The following is a 27,003-nucleotide window of genomic DNA, read 5'->3' as shown; positions in this document are numbered from 1 at the left end:
TTAATAAAGGTCATAGTATCTTCTGCTGGTGACAACTTGTCTCAATATAGTCTGTCTCGAGAAAGAACTGGTTCAGATGAGTTTTGGAGAAAGAAAAAGACTGTCATCAACCCCACTCCAGAGTGGAAGAGGCACCAAGTTCTCTCCTACAGTTATCAGCAGAATCTTAAAGCAATGATCAACATTTTCAGTGATCAACATCTGCATCCTCAAACTGTCCAGCAACTGTTGGTGTGGTATCCACCTCCATCCCATCTTCATAATCTCCTATTGAATCCTGTCCTGACCCCTGCCATATTATACTGGCTGCTTACAGATTGAGAAAGCATTCCTTCTAATCTCTCCAATGTGGCTTGGCCTTCTGCTGTTAAATGGGATAATCCTTCTTCATAGGTATAAAATGTAGGGATGTCCCCTTGTCCTTGTTCATGTGCTTCCACATCATATTCTTCTCCATCATATTCATCTGAATCTTCATCCTCAGGATCTGGATGCAAGGCCTGGCATTCACACATGGCAGTGAACAGCGCCTCCAATGCTAACTTATCACTAGGCACAAATCTAAATTCAGTAATAGGTTCAACATCATCATCGCTGTCTTCCTCTTGTTCATCAGCAACAGATTCTTTTGATTCTTCTCCGAATTTGGCATTCACCATTACATACAAATGCTCTCGTGGATAGGCGTTTAGGTCCCTGGACACAGCATGTAAACTAATAGTGGGGTATTCCAGTGAGAATCCTAATCCAGAGCCATCTAACCAAGACAGGCGGCTCTCAGCGATGTAGAGGGTCCCGGTGCCCAGCCCTTCCCGTTCAGCACAGCCTCGGTATCTGGCTGCTGCTGCCGAAGGCCATCGGCCGGCCTGGGCGGCGGGAAACTTTTAAGGAAGCTCATAGCAGCAGGGAGTTCAGGAACACAGGCCGGGAGGGAACTGGCCACAGCAATACCGCACGTTGGGCAAAAACTACTTTTTAAAGTGACAACTCAGAGATGTCAATTGTAGAGTTAGCGGATGTCACTGTTTTGCATTGGTCTGTGTATTGTATAAAATATACTTGATCTTTACCTCTGGTTCCTGGCACAGAGTTCCTAAAACTTTGGGATTTCCTGAGTGTTAGGAGTGTCTTGTTATTCCTAATGAGTCCCCTTGATCACTCCTGAGTTTATGCTAGTGAGGTGACTTAGATCAGGATCCCTGGACAGCTACAGGATGGGGCTGGTCACCAGAAAGGCCAAGTGATTAGACAGTTAGAACTTTCAGCCACGCCCACTAACCTCTGCTTTGTAAAAAACACTTGACAAGACTTGATGAGTTTTGGGGGGCTGTAGGGTGCTGGGAGTATGGCACTACAGAACAATGTGGCAGCACCCCACCCCCATGCCCTGCCCTATACATCTTTTCTATCTGGTACTTCCTCAGCAGTATCCTTTATACGAAATTCGTAAGCATAAGTAAAGTGTTTCTCTGAGTTCTGTGAGCCATACCTACAAGTTGTGGAACTCAAGGAGGCAGTTGTGGAAATCCCAGTTTTATAGCTGAGTGGTCAGAAGTACAGGTCATAATCTGAGGCCTTTACTGGCATCTGAAGTGGGGCAGTCTGTGGGACTGAGTCCTTAACCTGTGGGATCTTGATGTTACCCCCAGGTGGACCACGTCAGAAATGAATTGAATTGAATTTCAGAACATCCAGCTAGTGTTTGCTAAGGATTTGCTTGCTGTGGGGAACAATCCCCCACATCTGGTGCCACAAGTGTGCTGTGAGAGTGTAGTGTAGAGAAATAGTGTTTTTCTAAAGATCCTTTCATCCTGTCTTCGCTAGGTATGTAAGGGCCTTTACCCTTGGAAAATTTGCTAAAAAATAAGCTGACAAAAAGCAGATTAATAAAAGGCATACAAATTTATTAACCTACTAGGTGTCTTATGAAGATCTCAAAGAAATAGCCATATAAGTGACACTTTTCTACCATCTTGAGGCTACAGAAAGAATGGGGACTTGGAGCATGGCCACAAACAGGTTATGGCGCTAAATCAGCTTATGGTGGCAAGACAGTTCATGAGAGGGAAAGAATAAGCTACCTGGCTAGCATATGTGGTCTTGTTGTGTAGGTGAAATCTCACAGGTATCAGCTCTCAGAAAGAATAGATGGTAAATGTTTGTTTGAACTTCGGAAGATGTCAAGCACTCTAGTCAATCTTTCCTAGATCCATACAAGGGGTTGAGGAGTACTTCAGTGAAAGCCTGTTTGCTTATCTTGTTTACTTCAGATGCAAGTCCTTTTCACAAAAGACAGCTTTTCAACTATTTTTGTATTTCAAGCCTTTGAAATATGTCAACAAAGTATATTTTGGGATGGGATATTTTTATTTCCTTTAGGTGAAAGCAACTGTTCAGTCCTCCCCTCTTCCCTGCTCTTGTGACTTTGAATAGTTCTTTCCTAAACACAGAAGCATTTTGTCATGTTCCTGAAGTTTAGAAAGCAGAAGACCAAGGGAATGTCTATGATGGTGCTGCCACAGAGCTAGGAGATGGAGAAACACAGCAGATCCCTTTCCAGGAAAGACAGAAGCCTGCAACCATCTTGGATTATGCATAGCGAACGGTCCTTAGGCATCAGTTCTTACCCTCCGGAGGCCAGACATCATGCATTCCCCTGCCTGTTGCAGTCTTATCTAAACATCAGATTGTCGATACAGAACCAAGTTCTGTGATTATTTTGATTATTCTTGCAGTGCGAAAACAGAGACCTGGACGAATTGTAAAATCCTAAATTCTGGTTGAGTGACTGTGTCTCTGCGTGCTGGGCTTTTTGCAAATGCTCTTGCCTTTTTTCACCTCTTCTCTTGTTTCAGGAAATTTGATGGAATTTACTTTTCTCCATTTTAGGAATGATACTAACATTTTTTTTCTAGAAAAGATTATGCATAGAGCCAAAATACATCACTGGCCAGATATCTGAAATACAGAAAATGAGTTATATGAGTTTTCTTGCCTTTAAACTTTCTTTGAGAGGTTGATTCTGTAGGCCTACTCTTCTAGACAGTGGAGTTTTAAGAAATTTCCAGATGAGGTCAGATCACTGGTTAAACTCATGTCCAGCTTTTGGCTTTGCTAGACCACACAACACAGTGTTGCCTATCCTTCAGGCTCTGGCAGCAGAATCTACATCAAGAGCTTTGGACTGTGTGCATTTTGCTGTGTCATGGAATGATAGGATTCTTTTCCATCTTGCCTAACTGTGGGAGCAGAAGTTGGAAAGACCTTTTAAAATGTCCCTGTTGTTTCTCTGACATACTTTGGACATAGCTTTCTCTTCAGTAATAACATATTTCAAGAGGGAATAAGTGAGCCCATGTTTTTATCTCTCCTTGTTTAATAGTGGAGGAGACCCAGCTTCTGGCTCTTCTACTCCAGTGAAAAGAATTTGAATGAAGGAAGAACCTTTTTTCCTAGATCTCTTCCAGAGTCTGTGTATTTTAGCAATAACGTGGACAGAATGCTTTGTGTTTCCCAGGTTTTGTCACATTTGTCTCATTTAAGTGATCCCTTGAAGTAGAAGGTTGAGGTAGTATCAGCCTTTTTGTAGGGTAAAGGGACCAAGACTCAGAGACTTGGAATGAGTTGCTCAAGGAGAATAACAAGTGAGCGTAAACTTGGGAAGTGAAATTTAATCTGGATTCTTTTTTCTTTTTTTAGATATAGGATCTGACCGTGTTGCCCAGCTGGAGTGCAGTGGTGCAGTCATACCCACTGCAGCCTCAAACTCCTGGGCTCAAGCAGTCTTATCCTGCTCAGCCTCTTGAATAGCCTCCAACAGTCACATGCCATCTTGCCTGGCTAATTTTTTGTAGAGGCGAGGTCTCTCTCTGTTGTCTAGACTGACTTCAAGCATTCCTCCAACATTGGCCTCCCAAAATGCTGGAATTACAGGCATGAGTCACTTCGCCTGGCCTGGATTTTTTTTTTTTAAACTCCATATACTGTTTTTTGTTTTGTTTTGTTTTTCCTTAACACTATTAAGCCACTACCAGGCCTTTCTGTGTTAAGTTGTGGAAGTCTGTTAAAAGATTACTCCTGTTACTAGACCAAGCATATATATTATTTAAGTCCTTTATATCCTTGAAAACTAAAAGTGTTGCCTTCTTGGAGTAGTTTGGTGGAAGGCACTTGTTTGCAGCATGCTTGATTTTGCTATTTGTGAATAGGGCCATGTGGCCATACAGGAGGAGTCATGAGATCTGTGGACTGTCAAGAGTGAGTTCCTTACGTAACCTAGAGACAGAAAATTAGGAAGTGAGGAGCTGGGCCTGAACAACCCACCCAGACTTCTTGAGTTTCCAACTCTCCACAGTAGGAGACTTTTGTCCTAGTTATCAAGGGAGAAGGCTGCTCTAGGAAGAGAGGGTTTGAATTTCCTTCTAGAATGTGTGCTTCTTGGCTACAGTCTGATCCCAGGTGACTGCAACGGAAGCTTTCAGGGAGATGGAGGTGTTCACTATGGAATAGGGGTCTCATTCTTGCTCTTGTGTTTTGTCCTCCACCCCCACAGTGGGCCACCCTGAGGATGGAGAGAGGAGCCAAGGAGAAGAACCACCAGCTTTACAAGCCCTACACCAATGGTGAGATTGGCTCTGGGTCCTTCTCCTAGGAGGTTATTTGAAGAGATTCCCCGGTGGGGAACACATACTCTTTAATTACACACATACTCTTCCCTACATAAAACATAGCATGTGTACTCAGAGTGTGTCTCTTTGTGCTCTCCCAGCATGCTGCTTGATGGGAGCATACTTTTTTGCAGGAATCATTGCAAAAGATCCCACTTCACTAGAAGAAGAGATCAAAGAAATCCGTCGAAGTGGCAGTAGTAAGGCTCTGGATAATACTCCAGAGTTTGAGCTCTCCGACATTTTCTACTTTTGCCGGAAAGGAATGGAGACCATTATGGATGATGAGGTGACAAAGAGATTCTCAGCAGAGGAGTTGGAGTCCTGGAACCTGCTGAGCAGAACCAATTATAACTTCCAGTATATCAGCCTCCGGCTCACTGTCCTGTGGGGGCTAGGAGTGCTGATTCGATATTGCTTCCTTCTGCCGCTCAGGTGAGGGCAGGGCTTGTAGGCACACAAGGCTTGAGCTGCTGTGCCTCAGCCCAACGCGTGCCTACCTGCCTGTCTCTGCTGTTTTTCTGTTTTAAAAAGGAAAATAGAATGAGTCTGTCGCTGGCCAGGGCATGTGACTCTTGGAAGGGCATACTGGTGATTCTCCTTTGAAGGCCCTTGGATTCTCTGCATATCAGACAGAAATAGTTAGGTTTGTTAAAGACAGATTGCTTGTCTATACAAACTAAGCACAGGGCCAGGAACATCAAGTACTTTCTGGCTACTCCTTCCTGGGCATGGCTCATCTTTTCCTGAAGCTTGCCTCACGTACAGAGGCAGTATTGATCTCTCAGCTTCTTTGAGATGTCTTTCCAGATGCTGGTACCTTCAGGCTCTACCTTCTATTGCTTCACAGAGAAGCTATTCTTCTGCCAGGGTTTCAAGCCAAAGGGAAGGGTAAGACAGCAGGGTAGCAGTTCCTGTGGGCAGAACAGCCAGCTTGAGGACTTTCCATTGCTCTTTCTGGCCGATGCCCGGGATAGGGTGTCAGCCGAAAGCCAGGACCATGCATGGTTCGCTCTCAGGTTAGAATCAGAATGATATCTGGTTCCGACAGGCCTGCTTATGTTTCTGATCCAATCTTGGGGGGGTGGTTTTTATGATGTCCATTTTCATGTGTACACATTCATTTCTGTGCTTAGTGCAAGGACTTGTATTTTAACGTGTCATCTTCTTACAGGATAGCACTGGCTTTTACGGGGATCAGCCTTCTGGTGGTGGGCACGACTGTGGTGGGATACTTGCCAAACGGGAGGTGAGTTATCTGGGAGAGTCTGTCCTCAGGGTGGTTGGTTCTGGGAATGGTGCTCAGATACTAAAAGCCAGGCCATTCTTTGGATACAACCAAACCCGTACAATCTTAAGTGGATAGAGTAACTTAGTAGTAACAATGTCATCTGCAGTAACATCTTTTTAAAAAACTGATCTTTATCTGTGACTGTGTTCTTTTTGCCCTCCAACCCTTACGGTCTTCCCATTTTAAAGACAAAGGAAGAGGCCACAGCAATGTAGTCCAGAACCCAGATGTTAAGAGATTTTATAGCATGTTAAGTTTTGAGCATTCTACTATGTTGATAAATGGGTGAGAAGATCAGTTTTAAAAATGATTTGAAATGTAGGCAGGTTTTAATTTGTTTTGTGTTGTTGTTGTTGTTGTTGTTGTTAAGAAGAAAATGTTGCTCCTCCGGGAAATTCTGGGTCTAGTAGACGGCTCTTCTGCCTGGGCTGGTGAGGAGGTTGGAATTCCTGGCCTTTGGTCTGCCTGTGGGCATTGACTGGGAAAGGAATCTGGAGACATCCTGGCCCACCTATGCCAAGACTCTAGCCCATTAACTTGGTGGGTAGATGCAGGCAGGCCTCACTGTCATTTGTTTGCTCATGGGAGAGCATAAAGTATGCTAATCCTCACAGGGTCTTAGTGCATGTACTGATGTCTGTGAGAGTACTTTATGGTCATAAAGGACTGGCAAACTGCTGAAGGCAGCAGCTTTTTCTGTCTTCCTACATGTAAAACAAAACCTAGCATCCTTGTACTATTGCAGGTTTAAGGAGTTCCTGAGTAAACATGTTCACTTGATGTGTTACCGGATCTGTGTGCGCGCCCTGACTGCCATCATCACCTACCATGACAGGTGAGGGAGCTTTGTGTGGGTACAAAGGGAGATGGCACCAGAAAGCACCCCTCCACCCCACCTCATGCCCAACCAAATGGGAAGGCATTTCTCCAGTCTTAGTGGAGCAAGTAGAACCTGTGAGGTGCAGGGTATGTTCCAAGTAAATTGTTTCACACTAATTGTTGTTGCTTTGCATACATTTTAAACTCAGGGAAAACAGGCCAAGAAACGGTGGCATCTGTGTGGCCAATCATACCTCTCCAATTGATGTGATCATTTTGGCCAGTGACGGCTATTATGCCATGGTAAGATCTCCTTCTCATGTGTTCTTAAGTCAAGACTTCTTTCTTCAGAATCGTCAGGACTGGGGGGCTTCTGACTCTTCATGTAAGCACACTTTTATACATGACTTAGATTGTCAGTGTGGGGAGTCTGTAGAAGATATTCTGAGCAGAGTAGCTGGAGATGATGCTTTAGGTGTTCAGGCAGACCTGGGGAAGGGGGCTTGGAAGGACTATACCAGGGCATTTGAGAATCTTCCCAGGTAGGGACATTTTTCTAACCTGAGTATTTTGTTTCAGGGTTTTCAGTTAGGTTTTTAGTTACATATTTCTGATATTACTGACTAAGAGGAGAAATAAGATTTGGAGAGTCTGAATAGTGGTTTCTTGATGGTGAGCACCCTATAGTTAACACTGAATGTCACAGATTAGAGGTTGGAGTGCGCATCCTGTGAGCACGGGGCTTCATCTTCGTGTAATAATGGCCTTGTTACTGATTGGTCTTTTGTCTGTGATTAGGTGGGCCAGGTGCATGGGGGACTTATGGGTGTGATTCAGAGAGCCATGGTGAAGGCCTGTCCCCATGTCTGGTTTGAACGCTCAGAAGTGAAGGATCGCCACCTGGTGGCTAAGAGGTAATGGACAAATGATGCTATTCTGTTTGACTAGCCATAAAGAATGCAGAAAACATGTTAGGGGTAGTTATCGCTCCATAGTGGAATTAAAGTACCTTCTACAATGAGCCTATATTGTTTTCATAATACATTTTTTTTTTTTTGAGTTGGAGTCTCACTCTGTCGCCCAGACTGGAGTGCAGTGGCAGCTCCCGGCCACTGCAGCTTCGACCTGCTGGGTTCTGGCGATCCTTCCGCCTCAGCCTTCCAAGTAGCTGGAACTACAAGCATGCGCTACCATGCCCGGCTAATTTTTTTTCTTTATTTATTGTAGAGATGAGGTCTCACCAAGTTACCCAGGCGGGTCTCGAACCCGCGAGCTCAGGCAGTCCACTCACCTCGGCCTCCCTAAGCACTGGGATTATAGGCTGAGGCACCAAGCCCGGCTCATAATACATTTTTTTACTAAAATATGAATAGAAAAAATAGACCTGTAACTCAACATATTAACTTGGATGAACGTAGGCAAGCCTCATCATATCTTTGTTTGCTCATGTGGGAACATAAAGGGTACTTATCCTTACAGGATCGTACCATATGTACTGATGTCTGTTACCCTAGTATGATTTACCAAGTTACCAATGTTTTTTAAGCTTTTTTATTTGTGATACCCAGTGCAACAAAATATGAACTTCTACTGGTGTTTGAAATCTCAAAATGAATTCATTAAGACAAATAGAAACAAACTTAAGGCAATGTAACAAAGTGCTGCTTTGTTTTAAAAGCTTTAAGAAAAGTTGAATCCTGTGTAAGTAATGCAAAGAGATTTACAGTAGACAAACATCAAGACTTGGTTGAGGCCTCTTCCATAGGGACAAATGAACCTTTCATTGAATTCTTCTTGCTGAATCTCAGGGACAGACTATTGAGCTGGGGAGCTAAATGCTCAACCAGCTCAACTGTCAGGCAGTTAGGTAGCATAGGTTTACTGAGGGCACCATGCCCAGACCCTTTGGTAGGTACCTTTTTGGATGATCCTTGGGCTGAGCAGCATCCTCTGGATAGATGTTGCTACTGAATCAAGCATGTGAATTAATTTAATGTGAATTAAATAATAATCATCTGATTTTCTCTACCCTTACACATTTTTTCTTCATGAGCCTTAAGTTGAGAATTTTAAAAGGATAGGGTCATAGTTGTTAATTTGATTGTTTTACATCTAAGCTAGTGCCACATATAAATAGGTAATTTATAAATGCATTTTGATAACTGTAAGGTTGTGTGACCCTTTGTTTTTCTCTTCAAAAGATTGACTGAACATGTACAAGATAAAAGCAAGCTGCCTATCCTCATCTTCCCAGAAGGTAAGGAGGGGCTGGCTGCCATGAAGAGCTTCTGGGAATGAAGTTGTGCAGGAATGTGCCTCTGGTGTTGCCCTGGAACCAAGTTCCTCAACCCTTGTTGCAGTTATCTACTTCACAATGTTAGGCCCCCTTCAGGTTGGTTTTAGGACTAAAAACTCAAGAGAAATTCAGAATTGGAATTAAGAGTGCCCAGGTCTGAACTCCCTAAATGCCGGAGCCCCATTTCATGTTGCCAGCAGAGTCTTGACTCCGTGGAGTTCTCGCTGAGCCTCTGAGGCCGCTGTGTGCCTCTACTTCCTCTAGGCTGGGTGTGCGTGTCAGGAAAAGCAGTCCTGTGGAAGGAGATTAGAAGCAGCACAGTGCTTTGCCTGCCTCTTTTAAGTATCCGTTCATAAGTTAGGGAGGTGACAGATTTATATCATGTGAAGAGCCATTTGAAGAATTTTGATTATTTCATGTGAAACTCCTAATAACTGGGGTAAAGGACCGATAGAAATAACATTTTACTCTCTTGTAATTTAGGAACCTGCATAAATAATACATCGGTGATGATGTTCAAAAAGGGAAGTTTTGAAATTGGAGCCACGGTTTATCCAGTTGCTATCAAGGTACAAGCGCCCTGAGGGTGTACATTGCCCTTACAGCTGCTCTGTAGGGGACACGTCGGGAGAAGAGGTCACCTTCAGTGGATCAGTTCTCAGCAAAGCAGCTTGAGTAGACTGCTGGAGGAGCATGCCAGTGGGTCATCACTCTTAGAAGGGCCTGCAAATGTTTGGCTGGGGAACAGCCAGGTCTGGCCCATACCCTCCACCACCCTCAGAGTCAGTAAATGTAGACCCTGCATGAGCTTGGTATTTGTCCCCTCGCTTCTTACTTTCTTCATAACCCTAACTGGAGTATGGGTTACTCCACTTGCAAAGGTGGCCAACTGCAGGAATTAAGGGTGTAGTTGCCAAGCTGGGTTTGTACTTTGGGAAGTGAGGTAAGGATGAGTGGATCTTGGTTCCAGTTCAGTGGAAGAAACAGCTCCACTGCTGTGGGCTGTGGGGTCATCTTACATACCAAGAGCAGCTCATAGCAATGAAATAGATCCTGAGGCTTTATCCAATCTTACTCTACTCTCTAGAAACTGGTCTGTCTATCCCTTCAGATTTGAAGAGAGATGGAGTACAGTTAGCCAGTTGTCTGAGCTTCATTCCTTCTTTCTCTCTCCTGCTTCATAGACTTTTGATTTCCTAATAAATACATACTATTTCCAAAAGAACCCAGGTCTCATATTGGGACTCCTGAAAGACACAGGCTGTTGTCAATGTAGTTGAAGTATTTAGGCTGCAATCTGAGAGCAGGGTAAAACTGAGCAAATTTGAGCTTGAGTTGTGGCTAGAATTTAGTGTCTACTTTTGCAAGGCCTGTTGACTGTCTACAGAGCATTCTGTAGTGATGCCAGCTCAGCCGTGCGGCTTGAGGGGAGAGGGGTTCTTGGTTAAGCACTTGCCAGCCACTCACTGTTCATCAGTTAGAGGACCAGGGCAGGGATGGCAAATGAATGTAGACTGTGGGGGAACTCTGATGAACTAGGACTCAACAGAGCAGTTTGGGAACACAAAAAAGGAGAACAGTCTGTTATCAGAGTCTGCCCTGAGTATGGCAGTGGGGCATGGCATTTGTGTTACAGGTGTACCAGCCTGTATTCTAATGTAATGGAGGTCAGGTGCCTTACTGTGTGTGTTCATTAAGCTACTACATGGAAGCATCAGTTCTTGAACTTCAGCTGCATCAGCATCACTTGGCGGGGTTGTTGAAATGCAGATTGCTAGGCCCCATGCCTAGAGTTTCTGAGTTTTATTGTCATGTCCCTGGACCATGTTGATGGTGCTGGTCAGGGGAACACATTGTGATGGCCACACTTCAGGAGCAGTGGCCTTTAACCTCTGTTGGAACATGGACCCTGGGGAGAGTCAGGACTCCTCTCCAAGGTACATATATTTTCATTCTATCCTCAAGTCCAATCCACATATAGTTAAGAACGTCTGCTCCACAGATACTTTTCTTGTTGTTGTGCAGCTTTTATTGGTAACCAAAGTTGGATGACCTTAGCAATTTCAAGGATTTATGATGTTTCCAGCAAACTAAGTCATTATCTAATTTTGAAGAATTTATTGCTAGTTTGAACTTTGGCCTTGTTTCTCTCTCTACACTGTCTACTGAGGATGGACTAGAGAATCAACCCTGAACAAAGGAGTCTCATCACTCATGCTATCAACATTTCTATTCGTATGGGGCTTTATAAGATAATGATGACTTTCTTTCTAATCATACACATTAACCTAGTTTTTAAAACATACTCTTTTCCCCTTTATCTTTTTGGTATTATAACATACATTCATTAAGCCTTCTGTAGTTAAGTCTAAATTTCTTAATTTCTATAATGAAATCTGTCTTTGTTTCTATAGTTAGGGCCATAGTCTGGTAAAAGTATCTGATTTTTATTCTGAAAATTATAAAACTTCGACTGCAAAGGCCTGAAAGATGACGGTTAAACCAGCCCCGCCCACACCCATGTGCTGCAACCTTTCCTGAGCACCTCCTCAGGCTTTTCCAGGAAAGGGCATTAGATGTGCGGGCTGCATGACTTTGCAGGATAACTCCTGAAATCTGGCTTCTTTTCCTTTTCCCTGCTGGTCCTGGTGTTTGCTGTGTAATCACACTGAGTCCATGTAATGCCGTGTCTCTAGGAGCCTTGAGATGTTTGCAGGCAGCTGCAGGGCTCTTGTCTGGCATTCTTTTCATGCCCCAGTGTTTCTGCTGCTCTTATACCTCTTCCTCCTCCTGTGCCCTGCCCACCCAGCTCCCCTGCCCCCTGAGTTACTCTTGCTAGGGGAGAACGAGGTTCACTGCTACTGCCACACTTTCTACAAAATGTCGTTACAGTGGAGCCACTTGTCTTCATCAGGGCCATTGGCAGATGGAAGTTTCTGACACGCCTGTGTCTTGGTAGGAAGTGCAGTGCTTGTGTGGTTGAGACTTCCTGAGGCCGATGGTATGCATCCATTTGCTAATGCATATGGAGGCTTGATCATTGCAGAGCCTCTGCCTGAACAAATGCACTTTGTAGAAGTCTAAATGCAGAAGTATATCACAAGTTTTCTTCTAGTTGTTTTCTCCTTGGCCTGGGCAACAGAAATGGTAGGGAAAAGTTGGTGGCTATGTGAGAAGATCTCTTTGGTAAGGTACACTGGATGAATGACAAGACATTGGGGCTAGGCCTTATAAGACAGATGGGAGGAGGCAAGTGGGATAACTTGCTGTTGACACCTACCCAGTTAGAACTTCTCACTTCTTACTGTCTAGTTTTCCATTATTTTTTAGTATGACCCTCAATTCGGCGATGCCTTCTGGAACAGCAGCAAATATGGGATGGTGACATACCTGCTGAGAATGATGACCAGCTGGGCCATTGTCTGCAGTGTGTGGTACCTGCCTCCCATGACCAGAGAGGTGGGTGCCCACAGCCCAGCAGAGGTATGCACTTACCTCTGTGTGACCAGAAGTCTAGACTGAGTGGTCTATTCTTCTTTCTTACAGACAGATGAAGATGCCGTCCAGTTTGCAAATAGGGTGAAATCTGCCATTGCCAGGCAGGGAGGACTTGTGGACCTACTGTGGTGAGTTTCGAGCCAGGCTTTGTCAGCTGAGTCTGAGAACATGAATTTTGGAGATAGATGCTGAATCATTGAATCCACTTACATTTAATTCTCCAGGGTGTGGAGAATTAAATTTGCCAGCTCTGGAGAGTGGATAGTTTGACTCCTTTCTCCTAGTTTAAACTCAGAAGTGCCCTGTGCTGCCTCGACCTTGGGAAACATGGACTCAAGCATCCCTGGACTGTAGCATTTGATTCTGTGTGCTTTTCTGAGGTTTAAACCAATCTGCCAGGGCACTCAAATAGTGCCTTTTCTTCAGCAGGGGTGACCTGAAGCTGTTGTGGAAACCTCATAGGAGGATGGCCTTTCCCTGTGTACTTGGCAGAATTGGACATCCTCAGAAAAGCAGAAGTTTCATTTACTGCATTTAGCTTGTAACCTAGTAGAGTAAGGGTTAGCAAGTGTTTTCTGTAAAGTCAGTATGTATCTCAGAGTGTCCAGGCCATGTGGTGTCTGTTGCAGTGACTTATCTCTGCCTTTGTAGTGTGAAAGTAGCCAGAACCACTACACCAACAGACAAGTGTGGCGTGTTCCAGCTAGACTATTTATAAAACAGGTCAGCTGGATGTGGCCCATGGGCCATAGTTGGCCAGCCTCTACTAGAGTTTAAGATAGTTTTATCCCAAACAACAGGAGATTGACGGATGAATGCTGGGTGAGAGAAACTGTTAAGGTTCTTGGATCGACTGTGGAGCGCACTTGGCCTAGGAGGACATTATGAGAAGAGAAAGGGGAGAAGTCACATTTTAAACTGAACTGTGGTGTATTAGCTTGGCCCTCAGAATGAAGCCCTTAAAAAGTGGGGGTGTTTATTGAGCTCTTATAGTGTGCTAGGCACTATACACTGAGGCCACGCATGATCCTTTCATTTCACTCTCACAATAGCCCCAGGAAGTGTAAACATTGTTATTCCCGTTATACAGATGAGAAACTGAATCCAGAGAGGTTCAGGCACTTTTTGCCAAAGTCATAAAAGATGCACTGGAGCTAGATTTTGAACCCAGGTCTTAAAGACTTTTAAGGCTAGAATCTGTCTCTACTTTGTGTTCCCATATCTGAGGCTGCTTTTAAAAACACCTTTGTGGATTTTAAAGGCTACAACAGAAAGACTGAAAGTAGCTTAGATTTTCCTAAGTCATTGAAGGTGATGATAATTCTAGGGTTCAGACAAGGATGTGGGAGTGACATATAGGTGGGAATCGAATGTGAAGAAGCAGCCCCAGGTCTAGCGGGTGTGTCAGGCCAGGACTCTGAGAGGCTGTCTGAGGAGTTTCTCCTTCAAGTCCCTTATGGTGCTGTCTCTGAGCCTGGAAGAAATAAGAACATGCGTTTCCCCTGTGTTAGTTTTTTTGTGTGAATTTGGAGTGTCCCTGGGTCTGAATTATACAGATTGCATTTTACAGATCAATTTTACAGATGCATTATGAGTCTCGATACTTCTTAAAGTATGTTCTCCGTCATGCCAGAATGACTCCTTCAATCCTCTGTAAGGTTAAGACGAATGTTAGAGCAGAAAGAGTGTTAAATTCCTTGGTCAGTTTAAGCAGTTACAAAGTACCCGGCATATGACTAGTGAGCAAGAGGGAGCATTTTAGGGGGAAGGGTTGGATTTCGGGGCCTGAGGTTGGTGACTGCAGCCATTCTGATGAAGGAGCCATGAGTGTCCCTGTTTCTGGTAGGCTTGATATTTGAGCAGAACAGGGAATCTCCCAGGTGCAGGGGGACCTGGAAACCTTCTTGGCTGTGACATCCAGTCTTTCTCTTGTCAGGGATGGTGGCCTAAAGAGGGAGAAGGTGAAAGACACGTTCAAAGAGGAGCAGCAGAAGCTGTACAGCAAGATGATCGTTGGGAACCATGAGGACAGGAGCCGCTCCTGAGGCTGCATACTGGCGGGGCTGTGCCCTTGTCCTGACGCATGACCAGCTGGAGTCGTTGCCACCGCCGCCGCCCCACTGCTGCCTCCTTTCCAGACTCCGGGCTCTCCGGGGCTGCTCTGGATCCCAGGACTCCAGCTCCTTCTGAGCCTCAGCCGGATCCCTGAGCCGGGGCAATGCGGCCTGCCCCACATGGTTGGAATGAATGCTGCTGAGCGTAGCTCCCCAGGGCGAGATGCCTTGTCTCTTTTATGATGAGTCCGTTGGAAGAATGCCATTAAAGTCTACTCTCACACTGTGCGTGTTGTGCAAGGCTGAGTGGTGGCAAACTTCAGCCACATGCTCATGTCCAGGATGGCAGGACATGAGTCTCTTATGCATGCCCATATGCCGGGGATTCAATGGGGAAGGGCCCCCCACTCTTGAGGAGAGGCCCTGCTGATGCACTAGATCCCACCCCAACGTTGGAGCTCTGTGGACTTGATAGAAGGAAGACTTGTCTGCAGGGGCCTTCAGCAAAATGGAGTTTAGATTCTTGTGCTACTGCTTATGGGAAGTCACCAAAGGGGGTGGGAGGAGCCAGGTTGACACGGGTTGTTGGTGGTGAGAGCCAAGAGTCTCTTGTTCAACTCCAGGCTAACCTTGAGTTCCCCATGGAACGCACTCTCTATTTTAATGTGTGCCTCGGTTTCCCCATCTGTAACATGGAATGGGAGGGGGAAGGGTGGTAATACCTACCTCACAGGGTTGTTGTGGGGGTTAAAGTGCTTCTGTGAATGAAGAACTCGCAGTGTTCAGTGTTAGGAGTACAGGTCCATGAAATGTGGCAGGACACGGTCTGAGCTCAGAGCCATCGCACAGGGCTTTGGGTTTGTTTTTGTGAGTAAATAAAATTGGATGGTGAATGAACTGGGGATATTCCCTTCACTCCTTCCTCCCTGGTGTAGCCCTGAGCAGCATATTCTATGAGGTGAGTGTTCTCTCAGTGAACCGCCTTGTCCGGTAGGGAGGCCACCTGACTTCTAGAGGAACCCTAATTGGGAAGAAGGTGAACGACTCATCTCTGATGTCTGCACACCCTTCTGCCTCATGTAGCATGTTCGGCATGGACGTGGATGTCTCCACAGATGGTGCTGTGGGCTGGAGGCATGGGGGGCACTGTTCCATGGGGGCGGGTGTGAGGCAGTGGGACGCACTGAGGAGACACCAAGGGCCCTGGAGAGACAATGAGGGTGGCAGGGTGAAGTACACGGGGGCTTCCACAGCCAGAGGGGCCATCGAAGCCTCCCAGAGGCTCCAGCAGCCGTCTATGCCTGCCCCGTGTCTGTACCAAACAGCCTGTGGGTTCCTGCACCTAGGATCCATCAGCTTCACAGCCCTCAGCAGTGTCACCTCAGCTTCCCACCTGCCATCAGCTCTCCAGGACACACTCCATGGGCAGCCACAATGCCACCCAGCCCTGGTGAGTGCTGGGTCCCCAAGGTCGCCTTCTGGCCTGGGGTTTGGGGATGTTCTGGGTGAAACCACACCCCCGAGGCTGTATCAGTTCTTCCTTGTCCTGCTCTAGGACCTGACTTGGGGGCCTTACAGTCTCATGCTCACCCCAGCGCCTTCCTGTGACCTCCCCAAATCGTCTCCCACTTTCTCTTACCTGCTGTCTTGCCAGCTGGTGGGAAATTCTCTTTTTTCTCTCAAAACTGTTGTTACGACTGTAACAACAGCCTCTTAAGATGGTCTTATACATTGTTCAAGGATAAAAAGTGGTTTTCAGTTTTTGTAGGAGGTGATCTTTACAAATGTTAATAAACTAACTGGAATGCTCTTCAAAAATTATTCTAGGAGGTCAAGTAACCTTTTAAAAAGTTCCCCTGAAACATTTATTCATGGTTTGTTTCTTTCATTCATAGTTCACATAGGTGCAAGTATATGTTTTGCTGTAGTTGCACCTGTCTGGGCCCAGCACCAGGGTAAGTCACACCCACAAATGAAGTCTTGGGCCTTGTTATCTCCTGCCTGCTGCAGCATTCCAGCTCGTGCAATGTCTCCATCCTTTTAAACTGGGGGTGTGTGGCCCTGGGTTAGCCACATGTTGGAGTCTCTGGTTTGGGGTGACTGAGTGGATCTCGTGGCAGAAACTTGAGACATCTAGAAACAAGGAAGGTACCTAGTGTGCTCGGGCTCTTGCCCCAGCAGGGGAGGGACTGAGTGGGAGTAGAGCTGGGGCTCAGCTGGTGGCGTGGCTGGTGGCAGGAGCTAGCCTGCCTCATTCCTGTCTCCGTACTGGCTGCTCCTTGGCTTCTCCACACGGCTCTGCATCTGCCTCCTCATCCATAGCTGGGACTTGGGCTCAGTGCCCTGAGAACACCGTCCATCTCTGATGTTGCTAAACCCATGTTCCCTCATGCTTGATCTCTGAAGTCTCCAGAGTTTCAAAATCAGTTGAATCCGTTGCTTCCTCTGATGCATCAGGGCTAGTGAAGCCAGACTCCACCAGGGGTGTTCCCGTGCCCAGGAGAGTGCCATAGGTCCAGGCAGTGGTGGGGCTCGGTGCTCTTCATTGTGGGTCTTGACAGACTGAAAAGTCACCCCAACAGACTTTCCTGCAGCTAGCTAGGGAGGGAACTCTCTAATAAACTTAGTGAGACTCCCGTGACAGAGGACACTCAGGAGACTGTCAGCAGCTCCTGAGTGAGCTTGGCTAGTGGACCCTGATAGAGCAGTTGGCGATGGTATTCTCCTGACGGCAGAGCCAGCTCTGGGCCCTGACCCCTGTGCCAGATCCCACTCCCTAGATTGCCCCCCAGAGATGAAAAAAGTCTTGATGTGTGAGGGGTAGGGGGAGTGTCCTAGAGCCCTGAATGCCCACCCCAGACCAGTGTCAAGCATCCTGGGTACCATGATGTTTCAGACCCTCATGGCAGAACCAGCAGTGGGCAGAGCCCTGTTGCCCTGGGAAACCATCCTTCCTGGCACTGGCCAAGAAAGAACCGGGTCATCTGTGGGATGGTGCTTCCCACTTCCCCCATGCATGAGATCCCCTGCACAGATCCCACTACCTGCTGTGAGTATGTGTGGCCAGACTCCTCCGGGCGCCCTCATCCCATGTGGCCGACATCCGGAAGGGCAGCTGCACACGCCCTGCTTCGCGGCCAGGCCCAAAGCCGGCCTGCGGCCATCCGTCTTCCATCCAGCACACCCCTCTCCCCCAGTCAATACGTCTCTCTCCGATGGGAAAGTTAATAAATTTTGCTCTAGATTAAAAGTATTGATCATTTCATTTGTAAACGATAAATAAAAAGGGGGAACTTTTCATTGCACAGGGTGGCGTGCGGTGTGTGTTGCGGGCGAGATTGCGCCATGGCCGAACTGGGCCGCTCATATGCATCCCGGCCGCCGGCCGCATCGATTTCCTATTAGTCTCCCAGCACCACCCAGTAACACATCACTTCAGCACCTGCTATTAATGGTCTTTTGATAAATAATCACTTGTAAGTCAATAAATTTTTATTAAACAGTGTGGCTCTTTGATTTATGAAAATCCGACCGTGTTTGTCTGGGAGAAAAGGGATGCTGAATTGAAGTGGAGGGCTCCATACATCTTCCTGACGCTGAGCAGTCACCACGCACTCCAGAGAAAAACAATTGCATTTTAACAGAAACAAAACAGCCGAGTTTGGAACTTGGGCCCAGGGAAACTTTATCTCCGTCAACCCGAGGCTCACCCTGCAGGGAGCAGCTGAAGGCCTGAGGGCATCGACTGAGAACTTGGTACTGGCTCCTGAGAGTGCCAGGTGCCAGGGTAGGGCCCCTGTTCCACTGCATGCTGGGATACACAGCCACTGGTCAGTCCTCTTTTAGCTGCGGTGGGCCCTGAGTGGGCACCCTTTGCAAACAGACATCTGAGATGGACAAGAAGAGGCCTCAAACGGCAGGACCACCAGCTTCCTCACTGGCCACATTTGCACCAAAGTCACATTTTGTGGCAGGAAGATGTGCTGAGAAATAACCTGTGTTTCGTGGAGACTGGGCTGTATGGATTATCTTTTAACGTGGGTCAACAGCAGAAGACTGGAAATCTTTCTCTTTTTTCATCGTCACCCAGACTGGAGTGCAGTGGCACAGCCCTGGCTCAACGCAACCTTGAACTCAGGTGATCCTTCCACCTCATCCTTCCGAGTACCTGGGATTACAGGTGCTTGAAGCCACACCTAGCTTATTTTTTTATTTATTTATTTATTTTTTTTTTGTAGAGAGGAGGTCTTACTGTATTGCCCAGGCTGGTCTCAAATGCCTGGTCTCAAGTAATCCTCCCACCCTGACCTCCCAAAATGCTAGGGTTACAGGTGTGAGTCACTGTGCCCAGCCTGGCAGTTTTTCTTCTGAGATTTTTGTTGGCATAACATTTGCTGTAAAAGATTGGCTCCTTCTCATCTAGATGAATCCAGACCCCAAACAGACTCTTATGTAGAGCAACCCAACCACTGACTGTAGAACCGGGATTCTCAGCTCAGAGGGAAGGTGTAGGAAAGGGGGAAGATCTGGATAGTAAGTGTTTTTATTAGAACATAATTATGTAATTAATATTAGAACATGGGTAGTCAGATTTCCTTATCCAGGCCATGCTGCTGACTCACCCATCCATGTTTAGAGTGGCAGGCAGGCACACAAGCAGGGTTTTTGAAAGCAGGAGTCCTAGTAAGAGTTGAGCTGGGGTGCTAATGCTTTCTACTGGCTTCGAACCTTCTCCCAGGCCATCTGGATTTCCTGTTCCCTCCAGGTCTCAGGAGGTGACCAGGAGGCTGGAGAGCACCAAACACAGGCAGAATGGCCGCAGAACAGGTGAGTATTAACAGTGATTTTCAGGAGCTCAGGACAGGCTGGGCTCATATGTAGGAGGCGGGTCAGGGAGCCTGGTTTTTCTTCCAAGACCCCCTCCTACCCCAGGTAATGCAGTGACAGGCCAGGCCAGGGACAGAGTGGATGCAACCTTCTAGAACATGAGCATTAAGAGTGTCATGTTTTGTATGTGCAAGCTTCAAGTCTACATTTTTTTTTTTTTTTTTAGTCAGAGTCTCACTTTGTCACCTAGCCTAGAGTGCAGTACAATGCTCATGGCCACTGCAGCCTCAACTTGCTGGGTTCAGGTGATCCTTCCGCCTCAACCTTCCAAGTAGCTGGAACCAGAGGTGCACACCACCACACCCAGCTAATTTTTTTTATTATAGAGACAAGTTCTGGCCAAGTTGCCCAGGCTGGTCTCAAACCCCTGGGCTCAGGAAATCCTCTCTCCTCCACCTCCCAAAATGCTGGGATTACAGGCGTGAGCCACTGTCCCCAGCTCAAGTCCACTTTCAAGGCAAAGCAGGAGGCTTCTGAAGTGTTTCCCTTGGGGGCTCACCTCTAGCCTTTGCAGTACCCCGTCGCCCTATGTCTTCTGCCCATGATGTCCCACTCCTGTTGGGAGCACTTTGGAGAATCGTCTTATGGTTTTTGTACTCCATGAAGTTAGTCGCAGTGGTTCTGAATCAAGTGCATGAGACTGTAAGAAAGGAATGACTCCTACTTGGCAGCTGCCATTACAGCTGCTGGGGGCCACGGGGTGAAATCGGCACAAAGATGAAACAAGGAGCAGAAGGAGCACTGGGGCTGTCACCCAGCGGATCCCCACACCACTTGTTGATGTCACCAAACAGGAAGCCACGGCAAGAGGTAGGTTGGAGGCTCAGTCCCCCTTGGGGGTAATGAGACCTGAAGGTACCAGCGTGGATGATCTGGTAATCCCAGGGACTGCCGTGACAGTGTCTCCTTCCCTGACTCTGGGGTCCTGGAATGCATCCGGAGTTTCTGAACCACTCCCTGTGTCACAGATGCAACTCTGAATGGCTGGAGGTGAGATCAAGAGAAGGTAGCCACCTGATGGTGCCCTCCCACCCGACGGCAATCTCCTACCTGACAGCACCCTCCACCCAATGGCACCCTCCACCCATCGGCACCCTCCCACTCAGTGGCCCCCTTCCACCCAATGGTAACCTCCCACCCAATGGCATCTGGAGTTCTAGGCAAAGATGACCTTAGGCTCCCCAGCCCCTCTTGGGCTGTGTGGAGAGACACCTTGCTCCTTCCCGCTGAAGCACCAGGGTGGGCACTCGAGGCCCTGCTTGGCCTCTGCAGGAGAGGCTGGGAGGGCACAGCGTCTGGTTGAGGTCCTGGCTCCTGCCTGGGGAAGGACCGTGCGCGCTCAGATTGATCTGCCAGCTGTGATTTGTCATTTCTCCGAGGCAGGCGCTGTTTTCTCCTGCTTCAGAAGGCCCCTTCGACACCTGCTTTATTTTTCTTCCTGCACTGACGTGACGGGAGACAGGTGTTAAACTACTTAATCACTTTAAAATTGTTTTAATTTTCTGTTTTTTATTGATCTCTCCAGCACCAATTAATCAGCTCACTGGACCAGGCAGTTAGTACATTAAAAATTGTCAAGGAGGCCGTGCATCTTGCAAAATGTCTAAAAAATATTCGACTAGCAAATTTTGTTTTTCTTTGGCATGCAACAGTCCTTGGCCATGGCACTCCTCAGAAGGGCCTTTGCCTCAGGCTGGCTGGTTGGGTGTGTTCAGGATGTGGGAGGAGTTCTGGACTAGCTTCCTGTAGGGCAAACGGACACAGGCCCTTAGCACTGATTTGCCACGGTTCCTTCCACTTTTGTTCTGTTTCTCACACAGCCCAGGGTCTCCTTTCCCCAAGGATATTGGGAGCTTTTGTGGAAGGGGTAGCTTGTGCTAGACCCTGCATCCTTGCCCCATGGGGGCAGGCCTTGATGATCTACGGCTGCCCTGAGCCCACAGCCAGATTTTCAGTTCCAGTACATGGGCTCTTTTGACTTGTCCTTCTGACAATGCCAAGACCACCCCCTGGGGCGGAGCTACTGAGCTGGGGACACTCATCTGCTAGCAGGCAGCAGGGTCATGCCACCTCCTCCCTGGCACCCCAGTGACGGCCCTTCTGCGGGAAGTTCTGGACAGCCCTGCCATCCCCGCTGTTGCCTGGTCCTGCACTTCAAACCCCTGCTGCCTGTACTCTTCTCACCCACTAGAAGTGATTTATTCATTGCATGGCTGGACTTCAACAAAACATGGACGGAGTAACCAGGGGCTTCCTATCTCACTTCCTGGGGTACAAATTTGTTAGGTTTTCCCATTTTTGCCTGACTTTCTACTGCTTTTCAAGGGCAAGCCCCTTATTTTTCTGGAGCGCTTAACCATCCAGCAGCCTGTCAGCAGGGCCTGGACTTCCTTCCTGGGGGCACCTCCCTCAAAGCAGCCCTTGCCCCCTGCCCACCTTCCCTCCAGGCCCAGCTGTCCACAAGAAGGGGAGGGTGGTCTCAGTTTCATCCCCCTCCCCATGTTTCCCTGTCCAGGTGCACCCCAGAGAATTCAGGCCAGGCCCTTGGGACTCAGGGATCCCAGTCCCCCAAGAAGGCCAGGGGAGCCTGAGCTGGGCAGGCTAGAGGGCGTGGGCCAGGGCAGGCACAGTCAGCCTGACTCTGGCTGGGACTTATCTCCCCGCCCCGCCTGCAGTATTAATTGGTATATGATTGGGCCAGGACGTATAATCTAGTATTGATTTTCTCTCCTGACGCCACAGCTCTATTTGCTCACATCTGCCTTGTGTTTAATTGGTGCTTTGCTTTGGAAACGAGAGATCTTATCAGCCAGTGGGATTTCTCTTCCCGGGCACACAGGCACGCACTGCCCTGACCCTCCCTTAGCCTGGCCTGCCCAAGTGGGTGCGGAGGGGAGGGGGAGGAGCAGAAGGCTTTCTCCACACTTGACCTCACACGTGGTGGCTGACCTTCCTGGGGGGTGTGTGTATGAGAGAGAGAGAGAGATTATCTCCTCCCTGTGCAGAACCTGGAGGCTCACCTACTGGATTTTTCCACACTGTAATGTCTCTTCCTTGACTGAGAAAAAGGTCGCATCCTGCTTTGCAGGATTCTTGGAGATTATCTGCCAGACCCCACGCACAACGCCTGGTGCCTAGGAGGTGTGAGAAACGGCAGCTCCTTTGTGCGTAACCTCGTCTGGTTCGGCTTGTATGGCACTTCCGCAGTGACTGCCAGACAGAGAGAGAGAGTCCCAGGCATGTACACCTGAGAGGAGATCCTGCTGGCACCTCTATTTGTCCCCTGGGGTGGCAGGAGAATGTCTCCCTAGGGCCCCACGGTCCAATGAGAGCCTCTGACCCCAAGGCACGGTGGTGCCTTATCTGGGGCTGGGGCTTCCATCGTTCTCTGCCACTGGCTTCCCACCCTGTCTCTCCCCACCACTGCCCTGCATTTCAGGGTTCTGTTCTTCTCTCCTCTGGTTGTAGTCCAGCACCAGGGCTGGGCCGCCTTGGGCTTTCTGTAGAGGAGAAGATATAAAGGCCAGAGGTAAACACTAATTTCCTATTGACACAGCATTAATTCTCTTGCTTGGACAGGTGAATGTGCTTTCACTCACTTTGCCAAGATTAATGGTATTTGTTTGCTTGCTGAAAGGCCTAATGAGGGGCTTGAACACATGCCTTCTGGGTTGTGGAGGGCAGGGAGGCCGCAACTGTATGTGGGAGGAGGAGCAGTCTCACCCACCCTCCCGCTGATGAAAGAACTATTAACAGAAGGAATGTGATCCATTTGTGTCCTGCCAGAGGGGTCACTACCAACAAGGAGACCTCCCAGCAGACCTGGGAACGGGGTCTGTAGTCAGCCCTCCCAGCCTCGCCTGTCACCTGACTCTGCCCACTGGTGTACACTGCCTCCTCCCCACCTGTTTTCACCCAAGGCTGTTGTCAAACGGGATCAGTCTTTGGTTTGTGGGCACAAAGAGCGAGAAATAGTATTAGAGAGAACAGGCAGGGCTTCTGCAGTGGGGTTATAGCATCAGGACAACCGAGGATGCCTGTGATCTCGGGAGAAGAGACTTCTAGGCCTGTGAGTGATGTAGCCACAAGCCTGGGTCCTAGCAGCCTCTGTGTTGTGACTGTGGATCCAGCACAGCTGAAGCAGGGCAGGGAGAAGCCCCGCCATGTGACTTGTCAGCAGAGCAGCCGTGGCAGACCACGAAGGAGGGTGCAGGGTGTGCAGCTGCTCCAGTCCAAGGCTGTTCCGCATCCATGGATTTCCGGGGCCTCTCGAGAACCCCCTCGCCTGGTGAGATGGCCTGTCTGCAGACAGAAGCGTCCATTGCCCGCCAGAGCATTGCTGGAACTGAAAGCCAGTGTTGCTTTCCTTTCCAGCATGGAACAACAGTGAGGTGGCAGATTCTGCCAAAGCAAGGTCTCTTGAGCAAAAACGTAACGAGACCCTTAAGCCCCAAGAGTCCATGGAGGCTTTCCTCTGTTAGACCTTCTCCAGGCACCGCGCAGCAGGACATTCGCAGGGCCCTGTTGTCTCTCTCACCCTGGCTGCCTTCCCTGGCCGTTGGCATATCTGTCATCTGGGAAAGAAGGAAGAACTACGGAACCCCATCTAGGGCACTTGTGAGCAGCTCCAAAAAGGGCAGGGAGAACCAAAAACGTGAATTTAACCTGAGCTTTAAAAATCATTCCCAAATTTGTCCACCCCCCGGTGCCCCTGGGCTCTTGCTAGCCCAGCACATTCCAGCTCCTCCCCCTCAACACCTCCCTCTGAGCCAGTGTTCAGGATGGGCTCTGGAATCTGTGTGTGTGTCTGACAAGTATTACCATCAGGCAGGTTTGGGAAGCTGCCCAGATGAACACATCTGGCTGTGGTGTGCATGTCTGTTCCACCTGGGAGCACCAGCAGTCAACTACGAAGCCACAGGAACCACTCCAAGACAAGTGATGTTTGCTATAAAAATGTACTAGAACACATTTGATCCATGTGCCTTTGGTTGAAGGGCTTCGGCTTGTCCTCTTGTGTCCTGTAGCTTTGGAGCTTCAGGTCTCCTTATACCTGGGTAGTGGCCGCAGCCCTGGCTTAGAGCTGGAAAGCAGGTGTCAGCCCCAGATCTCACACTGAACTACAGTTTTGGGTCTCAGATAAGTCTCCTCAGCACTCCAAACATCAGTTTTCTCATCTGCACATTGGGAATAAAACCCAGATGGCCAGTCTAAGAACTAAATGTAATAATGTACAAGCATACAATCTCTATCAAAATTCCTACATAATTTTTCATAGAAATAGAACAACAAATCCTAAAAGTCACAAAGAACCACATGAATAGTAGTTCTTTTTGCTCATGATAGTCAAGGCAATCATGAGCAAAAAGGACACAGCTGGAGGCACCACACTACCTGACTTCAAGCTATACTACAAAGCTATAGTAACTAAGACAGCATGGTACCAACATGAAATAGACATGTTGACCAGTGGAACAGAACAGAGAGCCCAGAAATAAACCCACACATGTATGATCAACTGATTTTCAAAAAAAGATGCCAAGAACACAATGGAAAAGTATAGACTCTTCAATAAAGGGTGTTAGGAAAACTGGATATCTACATGCAGAAGAATGAAAGAGACCCTGATCTCATAAGCATGCAAACTCTAATGTGAACTGCATACAAGAAGGATGTAGGTTACAGGCTCCTTATGAGAACCGAATGCCTGATGATCTGAGGTGATGAGGTGGTGATTAGCAGTGAGATTTGACTGCACATCCTTCCTGCCCCTGGTCTGTGGAAAAATTGCCTTCCATGAAACTGGTCCCTGATGCCAAAAAGGTTGGGGACTGCTGGTCACAGTGGCTGGGGGATGGAGAGACAATGGCCAAGGGACACAGCATCTCAGACAAGAGAAATAAGGGGGGTTTTTGAGACCTATTGCACAGTGTAGTGAATATAATTAATAATAGGTATTGCTATAGTGCCTGACCCCGTAAGACCCCCCCCCAAAAGAAGGCACTGTGTCCAAGAGGCCACATAAATGACCTGGAGACAACGATTGAGGTATGGGCTTTATTCAGGAACTTATGTCCTGGGAAGGTGGTCCAGGAGCAGGAGCAGGTGGTCCAGGTCCAGGAGCAGCTGGCTGGACAGAAAAACCATTTCCAGTTATAAAAGGTGCACAGATTATACAGCATTTTCCATAGGGCGGAGTGCAGGGTTAAGCGTGAAAAGGCTTTTTAGCACACAGGTGTAGTGTGAGAACTCACTTATACATAGGTCGCATATGCACAAAATGGGAATTTTCTCTAGGGATGCTTTTTAGTATAATGAACTAAAGGTGAATCAAAGGTAGCCAAAGACTTTCAACACTGGTCCAGCTGGGCCCATCTGGTCTGAACCAGACTCGGGGGTCGACTGCCCCAGGAAGGGTGCACGAAAACACTCACTATGCATAGCTGCAAGGTGTGGTCAGCAGGTGTGGAGGACACTTCCCCTTAGCCTCTACATGACCTGCATGCCCAGGCACAGGGCCTGAGGAGAAGGGGACATCCTGGATTGGCCACCCCCAGGACCCCTCACCAGGTTCCAACCCTCTGCTTGGGGCCATATCCAGGGTGTGCTCATGTTATCACTGAGTGTGTGTTGCCCTACAATTGTACGTTTCAAAATTGCTAGAAGAGTACATTTCAAATGTACTCACCACAAAAATTGATTAGTATTTGAAGTTGGATATGTTATTTAGCCTGATTTAATTGTGCTACATTGTATCCATAAAACATAACATCACCTGGTACCCCCAAAATATACAAAATTATAAATTGTCAATTTGTCATAAAATAAATACTTTAATAAAATGCAAAAGAAGGCTGAGTGCGGTGGCTCACGCCTGTAATACCAGCACTTTGGGAGGCGGAGGCGAGAGGATTGCCTGAGCCCAGGAGTTTGAGACCAACTTGGGCAACTTGGTGAGACCTCATCTCTATAATAAATTTAAAAAATTAGCTGGGCATGGTGGTGCGTACCTGTAGTTCCAGCTACTTGGAAGACTGAGGCAGAAGGATTGCCTGAGATCAGCAGGCCAAGGCTGCTGTGGCTGTGACTGTGCCACTGCATCCCAGCCTGGGTGACAAAGTGAGACTCTGATTAAAAAAAAAAAGAATTAATGTTCAAGGGAATGTCTTGAGAAACTCTAGAATGTGGTAGGGAGTACACTAATGGTGTGGAAAACGGGGATTTGGCCATCGTTTCATATACAGTAGAGCCTCATTCAAACTCTGTGTACATTCTAAATTTTAAGAGACATGGACACAGTGATTCTTACTGAAACAATTGCCTTTATTTTTGTGCTCATTCTTTTTTTTTTGAGTTGGCGTCTCACTCTGTCGCCCAGACTGGAGTGCAGTGGCCACTCCCAGCCACCGCAGCCTCGACCTGCTGGGCTCCGGCGATCCTTCCGCCTCAGCCTTCCAAGTAGCTGGAACTACAGGCGAGTGCTACCATGCC

The 27,003-nt window shown here is 47.7% G+C and overlaps 1 protein-coding gene and 1 pseudogene across 3 annotated transcripts; one reads left to right on the top strand and one right to left on the bottom strand.

Moving 5' to 3' along the window:
* Positions 1 to 6: 6 nt before the first annotated feature.
* Positions 7 to 898, bottom strand: LOC103260474 (annotated as a pseudogene). The gene is made up of 2 exons (XR_002481955.1): positions 429 to 898; positions 7 to 256 (listed from the first exon to the last, which is right to left on the bottom strand). The product of XR_002481955.1 is annotated as a methylosome subunit pICln-like (transcript).
* Positions 899 to 4,558: 3,660 nt separating this feature from the next.
* On the top strand, positions 4,559 to 25,646 carry GPAT4 (glycerol-3-phosphate acyltransferase 4). 2 transcript variants are annotated; one of them, XM_021712320.1, is made up of 13 exons: positions 4,559 to 4,622; positions 4,802 to 5,102; positions 5,842 to 5,916; positions 6,704 to 6,793; positions 6,987 to 7,080; positions 7,576 to 7,691; positions 8,979 to 9,034; positions 9,557 to 9,642; positions 12,404 to 12,532; positions 12,620 to 12,699; positions 14,508 to 14,622; positions 22,686 to 22,688; positions 25,636 to 25,646. In XM_021712320.1, exons 1-11 carry the CDS (start codon positions 4,568 to 4,570, stop codon positions 14,614 to 14,616), a joined length of 1,191 nt encoding a protein of 396 aa, XP_021567995.1. In that variant the 5' UTR covers positions 4,559 to 4,567; the 3' UTR covers positions 14,617 to 14,622; positions 22,686 to 22,688; positions 25,636 to 25,646. The 2 variants fall into 2 exon arrangements, with proteins under 2 accessions (XP_021567995.1, XP_008056296.1); XM_008058105.1 differs by lacking the exons at positions 22,686 to 22,688; positions 25,636 to 25,646 and having other exon boundaries at positions 14,508 to 15,527.
* The last annotated feature ends 1,357 nt before the right edge of the window (positions 25,647 to 27,003 follow it).

This window comes from Carlito syrichta, unplaced genomic scaffold (genome assembly GCF_000164805.1).
Source record: "Carlito syrichta isolate Samal-C Ts95f unplaced genomic scaffold, Tarsius_syrichta-2.0.1 Scaffold89675, whole genome shotgun sequence".
Taxonomy (NCBI): Eukaryota; Metazoa; Chordata; class Mammalia; order Primates; family Tarsiidae; genus Carlito; species Carlito syrichta.
Note: the sequence above shows the minus strand (reverse complement) of the source record. Positions and strands in the feature narration are given on the sequence as shown.